Source organism: Pyrus communis, chromosome 16, assembly GCF_041283825.1.
Source record: "Pyrus communis isolate YQ-2024b chromosome 16, ASM4128382v1, whole genome shotgun sequence".
Classification (NCBI taxonomy): domain Eukaryota; kingdom Viridiplantae; phylum Streptophyta; class Magnoliopsida; order Rosales; family Rosaceae; genus Pyrus; species Pyrus communis.
In genome coordinates this window covers 17,841,043-17,853,385 of record NC_142580.1, presented here as the reverse complement: position 1 = coordinate 17,853,385, position 12,343 = coordinate 17,841,043, and the positions used below count along the sequence as shown (strand labels likewise).

The 12,343-nt window shown below is 38.0% G+C and overlaps 2 protein-coding genes and 1 pseudogene across 2 annotated transcripts; 2 read left to right on the top strand and 1 right to left on the bottom strand.

Moving 5' to 3' along the window:
- The first annotated feature begins 703 nt into the window (after positions 1–703).
- LOC148690083 (uncharacterized) lies at positions 704–4,587 on the top strand (annotated as a pseudogene).
- Positions 4,588–6,695: 2,108 nt separating this feature from the next.
- LOC137730552 (senescence-specific cysteine protease SAG39-like) lies at positions 6,696–7,850 on the top strand. The gene is made up of 2 exons (XM_068469534.2): positions 6,696–7,131; positions 7,258–7,850. The coding sequence occupies exons 1-2, from the start codon at positions 6,696–6,698 to the stop codon at positions 7,848–7,850; spliced, it is 1,029 nt and encodes a 342-aa protein (XP_068325635.2).
- Positions 7,851–9,916: 2,066 nt separating this feature from the next.
- LOC137731087 (uncharacterized) lies at positions 9,917–11,933 on the bottom strand. Its single transcript, XM_068470163.2, has one exon. It carries the CDS (start codon positions 11,773–11,775, stop codon positions 10,069–10,071), a length of 1,707 nt encoding a protein of 568 aa, XP_068326264.2. The 5' UTR covers positions 11,776–11,933; the 3' UTR covers positions 9,917–10,068.
- Positions 11,934–12,343: the final 410 nt, after the last annotated feature.

The window sequence follows — 12,343 nt, the reverse complement described above, 5'->3', positions numbered from 1 at the left end:
AGTGGCGGATCTACATAGGGACCTGGGAGGTCCCAAGATCCCTCGGCAATCCTAAATTACTGCTTGAAATTTTCTAGAGGACCTCTCATACTCGAACACGAGGTTCGTGCTGCAGGTTGCAAGTGCAATGAAGAAGAAGACAGCGGGGGAAAAGAAAGAAAACAGGTCCTTTTTAACAATTGGTCCAAAACGGCAGTGTTTTGACCAATTGTTTTATTTAAAAAAAAAAAATCAAAAGAGACAAACACTGCCGTTTGTCCATGATGTTTCGTATTTTTTTAAAGCCTAGCCCTACATGGGCCACATCTTTCCCGAGAATCCCCTTTCCTTTCCCTGCTCCTCTGCTTTCCCCCTAATCCCCATTTTTCTTATATTCCCCCAAAACCCTAAATTTCTAATCCCACCCAATCCCATATTATAATTACATTACTCCAATATCAAACCCCACTTGTTTCAATTCTCTAAGCCACCACTATTTGGTTCAAAATTCAAGTTTTTTGGTATTCTAATCTAATCTCAATTAAATTATATTAGATATTGGTGGAGACTTTTAGTCTATTATTGATATGATTGTTGATATGTTTTATGTTTGTATACTCATTTTATCATTGAAATTTAGATAGCATTTTTGTTTATTGGTTGATTGGTTGATTGGTATATGTTTTGTGTTTTTGCTTAAATGTGTAGTTTCGAAATAAGAAATATGGAAAGATTTTTCAAGCCAAAGCCAATAGCACGATCTACTTGTTCGGGTAGTTCGAGCTCAAGAAAAAATGAGTGTGACATTGATTTTAATAATCTTGAGAGAGACCCGGGAAAAAGAATTCGAATGAAGGACTATCCTTCTAATATTCAAGATGAGGTCCGAAGAGCATATTTGCAAATGGGACCTTGTAGGCCTTCAAAGTATGAGTTCCCATACACTTTGCATGCAAAGAAAAAGCAACGATTTGTTGTTTCGTGGTTTGAAGAATATCATTGGTTGGAGTATAGTATATCTAAATATGTGCCATTTTGTCTTCATTGCTATCTCTTTAAAATCAACTATTAACAATTAGGAAGCGATGCCTTCATTAGGGTAGGCTTTAAGAAATGGAAGAATGCAAGAGAATGTTTTGACAAACATGTTGGTCCTATTGGTAGTTTCCACAATAAAGCTAGAGAAGCGGCTAGTTATCTAATGAACCAAAAGACACATATTGAAGCAGTTGTGATCAAACAGTCAGAAAAAGAGTGTATGAAATATCATCTTTGCTTGAATGCATCAATAGATTGCACTAAATTCTTGTTGCGACAAGGCCTTCCTTTTCATGGCCATGATGAAAGTGACACTTCGAATAATGGGAGGAATTATTTAGAGCTCTTGCAATTCCTTGCAGATCATGATGAGAAAATAAAGGAAGTTGTATTGGAAAATGCTCTTGGAAATCTCAAGTTAATAGCTTCTTCAATTAAAAAATATTGTCAATTCATGTGCCTTCAAAACCATTAAGGCTATTATGAAGGAAGTGAAAGAGAGTAAATTCTTTTCTATAATGGTAGATGAATCACATGATATTTCAATAAAAGAGCAAATGGTGGTGATTTTGCGTTATATGGACAACAAAGGTCAAGTAATTGAAAGGTTTGTGGGAGTCCAACACATTACTGAAACAACTTCAAGTAAACTAAAGGAGTCCACTGATGAGTTCTTGAAACTACATGATTTGAGCTACTCCAACCTACAAGGTCAAGGTTATGATGGCGCGAGTAACATGAGAGGTGAGTTCAATGGCCTTAAAAGAAAATTTTGGATGAAGAAAGTTGTGCATTCTATGTTCATTGTTTTGCTCATCAACTACAATTAGCTCTTGTTGCCGTAGCAAAGAAAAACTCCGATGTTGGCACTTTTTTCACATTGACTAATAGTTTGGTGAATGTTGTTGGATGCTCATGTAAGCGTTGTGGTGCACTTAGAGAGAAACAACAAGAAAATCTCATAAAAGATATTGAAATGATTGTCTTGAAAATGGCAAGGGATAAATCAAGAAACTAGTCTCAAACGTGTTGGGGATACACAGTGGAATTCACATCATGGTGCTTTGATTAGTTTGATTACAATGTTGTGGATGTGCTTGACATGATTGTTGAAGATTGCTACAATGATAGTGCTGGTGACGCAAAAAGGTTATTAAAAGATTTACAATCTTTTGAGTTTGTGTTCCTCCTCTTTTTGATGAAATCCATATTAGGAGTTACAAATGATTTGTCACAAGCATTGTAAAAAAAAAAAAAGATCAAGAGATTGTGAATGCAATGGCTTTAGTCAAGACATGTAAAGAACAACTACGTTGCATAAGGAATGATGAAAATTTTGATCTTTTGGTTGATAAAGTATCATCTTTTTGTGTTGAACATGAAATTGAGGTGCCTAATATGGATGATTTATATGTCATTCAAGGGAAGTCATTGCATAAGGCTCCAAGAAAGACCAATTGTCATCATTATAAAGTGGAGCTCTTTTTTGAGGTCATTGATTTCCAACTTACAGAATTAGATGATCGCTTCACTAAAGGTAATACCAAATTGCTTATTTGCTTGGCATGTTTGAGTCCAAATGATTCATTTGTAGCTTTTCATAAAGAGAAGCTTGTTTGCCTTGCTCAGATGTATCCTAAAGATTTCATGGATCGGGATAGATCGGCACTTCAAGATCAACTTGATATTTATATTCATTTTGTACGTTTTGATAATGATTTTTCTCAATTGTAGGGGATTAATGATCTTGCTAAGAAAATGATGAAGAAAAGGGTTGCATTGAACATTTGCATATGTATATTTGCTTGTTCAATTGGATTTGGTTTTACCTGTTGCAACTGCTTCAGTGGAGAGAGCATTTTCCGCTATGAATATCATTAAGGGTCCACTTCACAACAGAATGGGAGATCAATGATTGAGTGACAACTTAGTTAGTTTACATTGAAAAAGATGTTTTTTTCATGTATTGGTTTCTCGTATATTTAACTTTTCAATGTTATTTTTGTCTATAAATTTTTTGACCTTTATTATTGGGACCCCTCGAGTTTAAAATCCTGGATTTGCCATTGCTTGTGATATTATGTACATGGCTAGTTGGTCCAGAGTACTTGGTCTCACTAGGTTATAGAAAGTCTTAGCTTCGACCAACACATATTTGAGGATGATGCGCACGCGCACACACACATATATATAGTGAATTTGATACTAGATTGTGACTTGTTGTAAATAAATTAATAGCGTGTACATGCATTAACGGTTGCTGTAAAAGTATTTTTGTAATATTTTATACTATTTTATCTTTTATATACGAGAAATTCTAAAGTCTGGCATCCGGACCACTTGTCCGTGCGGATACAAAAGCATTTCCCTATCCCACCCGGTCCTGATTTATAATTCATGCTCACCTGGCTCTATTTGTGTCTCACCCCTCTCTTAGGCCATCTCCAACCGAAGGGTTCAGAGGGCCGAAAAAATAGCTCGCAAACTGTCTCCAACCGAGGGTTAGGTCAAAGAGCTCGTGGGCCCCACGAGACAAAAAAGGGCAAAGGGCCAACCGGCTGGCTAGCCCACTTTTTTTTTTTTTTTCTTTTTGTTCTTTTCCATTTTCCTAGCCCACTTTAGGGTTTAGGGTTTAGGATTTTTTTTTTTTTTTTTTTTTTGGACTTTTTTTAAATTTCTAATTTTTTCCTACACCATTTCTCAAATATTTTTCACTATTCCATACTATCTTACCTCATTTTATTTCAATTCTTCACATTCCATACTATAGCCTTTTGGCCCTCGGTTGGAAATGGTTTTTTGTCATAGGGCTATGTTTGGCCTATGGCCCTCTGGCCCCTCGGTTGGAGATGGTAAGAAATATAGTCATGCACTGTTCATTAAAATATTAATTTCTTGGAGGGCCAGAGGGCTAAAACGAGCCCTTTGGCCCTCCTTCGGTTGGAGATGGTCTTACACCACACCTATGACCCACAATGTATGGTAACCTCACACAAGAATCTCTCCCTAAACACCCCAAATCTCTTGTTACTTAATAAAAACTATTTGTATGTACCATATTTACTGACCACATGTCACACTGAGTGAGACTCAAAAAAGATTTAGTTATGTAAATGAATATCATTTTTGCGGGAGACATGATTAGTGGCGCGACCAATCGATATGATACTTATAAGTGACGTGAAAATGGGAATAGTCTAGTGTTCTATGTTGTCAGATTGTACATCAAAATCATTGATCAGATTGTCTTCTTTCATGAATGTGTGGTCTGAATTTACAGTCTGCTAACAAAAGTCTCGAAGAGAGCGTAGTCCATATGGTATTATTCATTTTTTGCATGATGTATATATACTGAACTTCTATGCTTTGTTCTTCTTGACTAGCTTCTCTGTGGATGGAACACCCATTAGAGAGTTCAAGAACTTAGAATCCAAGGGAGTTTCTTTTAACAAAGAACCAAGGCATGATGCAGACGATTTGGCCACACGCGGCGGACTTGCGGAGACAGATTGGAGCAAAGCCCTCTTCACAGCCTCATACAGAAACTTCAACGCCCAAGCTTGCACTTAGTCTTCAGGCACTTCCCGTTGTCCTTCCAAGACCCCAAACGAGTCGAGCTGGTTTACTCAGTCACTTGACTACATGATTTACAACTACTGCAGAGATTCCAAGCGCTTCCCACAAGGACTTCCTCCTGAGTCCTCTGCTGCATGAATTTAAATGATTTACTCCATTCCACGTAAAACGTTTTTGGATAACATATAAGCTGTAATGGTCACGCTGCAACATGACTAATAAAGAGACAAATGAAGTTTTTGTCACATGACCAACGGAGGAGAATCGACTGGTTGATGTCTGCGTTCAAAGCAAAGTTAATAGTTAAGAATTCGAGCATTTCCAAGAGACTCTTTAAAACAATCAAAAGACAAAGCTACAATCAAAAGACAAAGCATTTGAGCTCTTTATGATTTGCGTATAATTAAGCGCACACAGCAACCTAACTATGTTAGGCAACAACCAAAAGAGAATTTTGGATGTCATGGTATAAGCCTGAAGGTAGATATTTTATCACCTACTTTGGACTTTGGAAGGTTGCCTTGCCTCTCCTAATGGAGAAGAATGATTTGCATGGAACCGCAACAGGTTACCATCACATGAAGTCCTAGTGGAGAAGAATGATAATGCACGATAATGCATTATCATGCATGTGTTTTTCTTGACCCAACTGTGAAACATAAGAAGCATGGCTTGAATTGTTAATTACAAAAACTTAAATCACTAATTATCTTCCCGAACGTTAACAAGAATTGAGGTCGAGTACATCTAAGGTTCTCATATCAATAATTTGCTAATTAAAAATTGATTACGTTGTTCTGGTTCTGCTCAAAGTATCTACAAGGTGATTCTATCTGCATCCCCATTCAGTTTCATTAGAGCATCTTCAATGGGAACTCTAAATGGAATCCTACAACCATATAGTCCCTAAATATATGGACAAAAGGCTCTTAGTGGGTCGGAATAGAAGTCCTCAAAGTATCTCAATATATAAGACTCACCAAATACATCAAATGTGGGGATTGTCTATAGCTAGGGACTCAAATAGTGGGTCCACTAAGTGGGAAACCACCCCACCCACATGTTCTCTTTTTGGATTTTTTTTCTCTTTTTTGGGGAATGCTACACAACAACTTCTCTTTTTGGTTTTGGTTTTTCTCTTCCAATGGTAGAAATAACATTGTGGTTTTTATCAATGGCCACAGTACTCCAACGAAGTGGGCAATGATTTTTTGTTATTTTAGTCCTTACGTTTAGGGATCATACCATAAGACCTCCCATTGCAAACAATATTCCTTTAAAGACTCGAATATTCTCTTAAAATATCTAAATGAGTCTTCAAAATTAGTGGTGGGAGTCCTTAAAATGCTCTTACCTTTATATATTTCACTTAGATTGTTATATATTACATAAATTTACAGTCACTTAGTACTATAGTCTAGTGTATTCCTCTTCACTTGTAAGTAAGAGGTCTTAGGTTCGATTCTCACTAAAGACGTATTGGAATCACATTATTGTTAGCCCGTTGTGAGACTAAGCACACCCTTTCTCCCTTATTGTAGATAATTATATATTAAATATTAAAAAAAAAACTTTACATTAATTGGCATGGGTTTTTTAATGGAAAGTATGTGAGATAGAAAGTTTAATAGAAGTTACCATCCAGATAAAAAAAGTAAAAATAAAAATATTACTTCAACTGTAATAATTATAAATTTCTTTACCGTAATAAGGAATTATAAAATTACTTTACTACCAAATCAATAGAGCCATCGAGGGATGTCGTGAGGTGTGGCAAACTCCAAGATAATGAACTCTGCATAAAAAACAAAAGATTAGTAATTTGTATGCAAGAAGTATTTTGTCTTGAACCAGATATACAAAGACATAAACTTAGCTAGTAATTATTTATCGCGACTTGAAATTAAAATAATAGTTACATAATCTAATCTTTCATATCAGGACATTTTCTGGGGCACGAAGGACACCGACCAACTTTTCGGGCACGGAGATGGCAACTCCAGCCATTCTCTTCTCTATATAAACCACGAAGCAGCCTACCATTTTAGTATACCTTTCATTTACTTCATCGAACCCTAGCTGCACTTTACTAGCTATACACCATGGAGTACATTAACCAGTACTACTGCAAATGTATTTGTCTGGCCTTTATCTTCATTTTGGGAGCTTTGTCTTCTCAAGCCACCTCTCGCACTCTCCAAGATGCATCAATGTATGCGAAATACGAGCAATGGATGGCTCGTTATGGACGTGCATATGCTGACATAAATGAGAAGGAGAAGCGATTCAATATTTTCAAGGAGAATGTGGCGTTCATAGAATCTTCCAACAATGATGCAAACAAACTTTACAAATTGAGTGTCAATCAATTTGCAGACCTTACGAATGAAGAATTCAAAGCCTCGAGAAATGGATTCATGGGGCACGAATGTTCCTCAAAGACGACTGCTTTCAAATATGAAAATGTAACTGCAGCACCAACTGTAGATTGGAGAAACAAAGGAGCTGTGACACCAATCAAGGACCAAGGCCAATGCGGTAATTGACTTTATCTGTAGACAAACCTGGAACTTCACTCGTTAAATAATGTCTCTTAATCTAACCCTTATTTAATTCATCAAGCAAAAACAACATCAATATTTAATTTCAATTATATACGTGCAGGATGTTGTTGGGCTTTTTCAGCAGTGGCAGCCATGGAAGGGATTACTAAGCTTACAACTGGTAAACTGATATCTTTGTCTGAGCAAGAGCTGGTTGATTGTGACACAAGCGGTGTGGACCAAGGTTGCGGGGGTGGTTTGATGGATGATGCATTTCAATTCATTAATAAAAACCATGGACTTAGTACCGAGACTAATTATCCTTACACGGGTGTTGATGGTACTTGCAACACCAAGAAGGAGGCCAGGCATGCAGCCAAGATAACTGGCTACGAAGATGTGCCTGCAAATAGTGAAGAAGCCCTTTTGAAGGCTGTTGCAAATCAACCAATTTCTGTTGCCATTGATGCTGGAGGTTCCGATTTTCAATTCTATTCAAGCGGTGTCTTTACAGGAACTTGTGGAACAAGTCTTGATCATGGGGTTACCGCCGTTGGTTATGGAATTAGTGCTGATGGTACCAAGTATTGGTTGGTGAAGAACTCATGGGGCACCCAATGGGGTGAAGAAGGATATATAAGAATGCAAAGAGGTGTTGAGGCAAAAGAAGGTCTTTGTGGCATTGCCATGGAAGCTTCTTACCCCACTGCATAATTTAAATTACCATAAAAATGATGCTTACTATGTATAATATGTATCGATGTTTATCATGATGTGTACAAGACGAACTTGTACGTTTAGCACACGCTCTACTAAAAATGTAGCAAAAACAAAAGAAAGTTTTATACTACCTTATGATGTTCTATGGTCTAAAACTTAGGTAATGACTTGCTAGGAATCATTATCAAACAACTTTTTGCTAGTATTAGATCATTTTTAATGGGCTCCTAAATGAATTCCTAGCTAAACCTTAGAGAGAATTTGAAAAATTCATCTGCAATCACACTATCTATCTACCTCCTCAAGAGCATCTTCAAGGAAAAGCAAATTAACACCGCAAAAATGTACTTTGATAGCCTATGTGGCATTTTGCCTCCCAATATTTGCCTTGTCAAAAATATGCCCCTCCAAATGGTGAGGCATAGTGCCAACACTGCCAAGTCAATTTGTTATTTTATTGTTTTGATTTTCGTCAAATGGGAATTTGAATCACATATTGTTAGCTTATTGTGAGACTAATCCCACCACTTCCCTCTTGGTGTAATTGGCTATATGTAAAGTATGATAAATTATAGTTTCCACTCTTAAATTTGAGGGAAATTACAATTTTATACATTATTGTTAGAACTTTACAATGTGATACATGAAGTTATAATATAATTGCAATGCCAGATATTCGTTAAAAAATTATTAAATAAACCGTTAAGTGATGACTTGACAAAATAAAAATAAATTAAACAGTAGTTTATTAATGTAATTATTTAAAATAATTGAAGAAAGTTAACACTGGGTTCGAGTTCCACCACCTCCTCCCTTTTAATTGTCGACCATTGCGTCTCGCTCAACGTCACCGTCACTGCTTCTCCTAGTCCCTTGGAGCCACATTTTGCTTAGGCGGCGCAACAAATTCAATTTGCCTGGGCATTTGCCTTGCCATTTGGAGATGATCTAAGATAGGGATTCCTGGGAGCTCTTAAATTTGGAGAGTAATAAAGGAAATTCTTAGTGATTCAGCTAGTCAAGAGCATTTGCACTTGCACCTGAGATCTCGTGCGTCCCCATTTCCGTGGTTAAATGTAGATTATCATCTCATTTGTAGTAATAAAACATAAAAAAAATAAAATAAAAAAACAAAAACAAAAGAGTTCCTAGCGTTCATTACTAATATTTAATATTTTAAATAGAAACTCTATTCTTAATGAACGAGAGAGTGATTGGAGTTGAATTTTTCCAGGGACCAGGGAGCTCTTAAGGTAACTTTATCACCTTTCTAGCTAAAATTTAACTAAAAAATAGAGAGCATAATTGGAGACGCGATACAGGAAAGGCCAACAATCAACAACCTAGATAAACTGGCACACTAAAAACATCTTCACGGTATTCAAAATTATGCTTTAACATCACATGAACAAACACAATGCAGGCAGGTCAGCTGCTACTTCAACCACAAATTTACACAGATGATTCAGCATCCCATAAAAAACACAGATTTAGCTGTTTACCAGGACGACAGTTACAAACCAAGAACAAAATGCACTGGTAAACCCCAAGGCAAAGTCGCTTCAGGAGAAACGTAGAGATTCTGACTCAACCTCAATCTTTCGATACATGCATGACAATATAGTTTATGAAACTAGTATGCTACATCTCCCCTGGGTGAATGAGTTGGAATTTGTATCACATCTAACATAGAAATAACTACAAAAAGTTAAGTATTTTACAAGCAGAACACGCTGCAAACTAAACGAGGTGGGGCTGCCATCCTAGTTCCTAAGGTCTTTGCTAGCAACCGAATATAAATCTACCGCAGACAAATGGGAGGCAACTAAAATCAAATAACAATACAGCAAAATATCACCAACATCTAGTTTTGAAAAGTAAGACATTGATTAAAAATACATTTGACGAGCAAACATCCATAGATGATTCCTAGAGTATACAACTGTTGAACATTAGAGGAAAGTGTATTCTCCAACAGTTAGTAACAAAGTACCAAACAAAGGGCATCTGTACCAATGCATCATTTCAATCAATTTTATGAATAAGCCAACCCAATATCGTTGTCAGAATTAACTTTATGAATAAACTCAATATAGCATAGGCAACGAGAAAGAGCACATATCGGGCAATTGTTTGTGCATGGAACAACAAAAACAGAACAAAAATAAAAAATAAAAAACTCCAGCTAAAAAGTGATCATACAAAAAGATTTCTAAGTAGGACGAGATTTCAACTTCTTTACTCGTTTGACAGACTTTCGTGCCTTCTTGACAGCAACAACTCTTACCATTTTCACCTTCTTAGTAGGTGTAGGCATTTCCCAAATCGGACCTGGCGGTACTCCTTTCTTGAGTGCACTTCCTCTGGGTGTAGCTGAAGGAGGCAGTCTTAAATCTTGCGGAGGTAAAGGGGTTTGGGGTTTCCACACCAAATTGTTTTTCATGGAAAAATTTACCTTCTTTGCACTCTTCTCCCCACTCTTTGCATTCGTGCCACCCTCAGCATCTTCTTCAACAGATTTCTTCATTCTCTTTCTCTTCTTAGAGATAGGACCCTTATCTGAAACTAAAGGCAAATCACAGGCACTTGGAACATCGTCATCCAAGCCAGCATCAGCAGCAATCTTCTCAAACTGCATCTGCAAGTTCGATATCACATTATCATCAAGTTTAAAAGCATCGGCATCAGTGACCTGCTGATCATCTGAAATCTCACCATTTGCAGCTACATTCTCATTATCCCTATCCGCAGAGTTCTTTTCATCCAAACTCCCATTCCCCTCCTTATTCTTTTTTTTCTTCTTTTTCTTCTTTGCCTTTGTATCAGCACCACCAGTGTCCTTCTCATTCTTCTTGCACTTCTTCAAACGCTTTCCAGCAGACCCATTGGCAATGACAATCTCAGCAGGCTCCGAGTTACTTACATCCATCTCCTCACCAGCAAGAGGCACCAAATCCGGCACCTCCTCATCATCATGATAAACAACATCAGGAAGAGAAATCTCAACCCCAGAAGATTCCAACTCTTTCTCCAACATCAAAAACTCCTCGTGCAAGCCAAACAACACTTTCCTATTCCCCTGGCAGCACTCAGGTGAAGACCCCGATTCATAAAACTTGCTTGCAAACCCCATTTTCAGCGCAACTGTCCCGAAGACAACAAACTCATCACTCGAATCCAAGTCCTCCCCCGACTTCTTAACCTCCAACAGCCTCTTCGCCGCCCCAAGCAGCACATCAAACAAATTACTCTTAATCTTCCCCAACAACACCTTATCGGGCACTTTGGCAGAAACTCGAATAAAACCCACTATCAAAACCTCAAGAACTTCAGCCTTAATCGGAAGAAATGGCCTAAGCTCTTCGAGAAAAACCGAGGCAATGTGGTAATTAACCCCATTCCCCAAACACTTATCATCTGCAAAAAATGTCCTCTCCTCCAACACAACCATCAAACGTTTCACAAGCTCCAAATCCCACAAATTATTTCTCATCAAAGTAAAGAAACTAGTCATAAATCTGCGAATCGATAAGTAGAACTTGTCTAACCTCAGGGCGTCGATGCCGGGCCACTCGCGGCGCATGGTGAGCAAAAACACCGAGAAGTAGTGGAGGGAGAGCTGGAGGTGGAGGCTGAGGACCAGAGAGGAGAGACGATCGATGAGCTGGGTCTGGACCGGGACCTTGTCGGCGTGCCACAGGCAGTAGAAAAGGCCTTTCCAGAGCTTCTTCATGTGGTCATCTTGGAGGTTGAGTTGCGCCGGCAGCCATGTTTTGAGCAGGACCCTAAGGGCTCTGTCTCGGCTGCTTTTGTTGCATGAGGCCAGTTGCTTTATCAGGGAGAGGCCTGCTTCCACCACCGTGTCTGCCTCCATTTTTGAGGTTTGATGCGGTGGTTTCAGATTGTGAGATGCCTGCATAAATAGCCGGTGAAGGGCGGAGGCCGGAGGGTGAGGGAAACTTAACAAACCCTAGAGCTAGAGGGGGGATTTTGGTATACAAAAGGAGGAAGAGAGTTAGGAATGGGCCGGCGCTGCGCTTGCCTATCTCAACTGGCTTTCCTCAAGTTTGTAGGCCCAAACACAACGCAACAATAAGAGGGTGCCGATATATTAGACCGTTTGATGTACTGTTCTAAAAAAATTCACTTAGCATGATCTAGACTTTGTCTAGACACTAAACAGTTGGTCATCGCACTGATTAATTTTTAAGTATTTGAAAATTAAGAAATGATATTTAGATCTTCTTAGGTATCCGCCTAGACAGTTTAAGCACCCGCCTAGACCGTCTAAGCGCCCGCCCAGCCCGTCTAAACCCACCTAGGTCGCAACTCTTAAGTAGAAAATAGATTTTTTTTTTTTTGCATTTTTTTTCGATAAATTGTAAAAGACTTGTTGAATACTTAGATGAACACACATTATATGTTTATTCCCTATGTTTTCATTACGTTCTAATCTATTTGTCCTTATATTTTGCAACTTATTTATC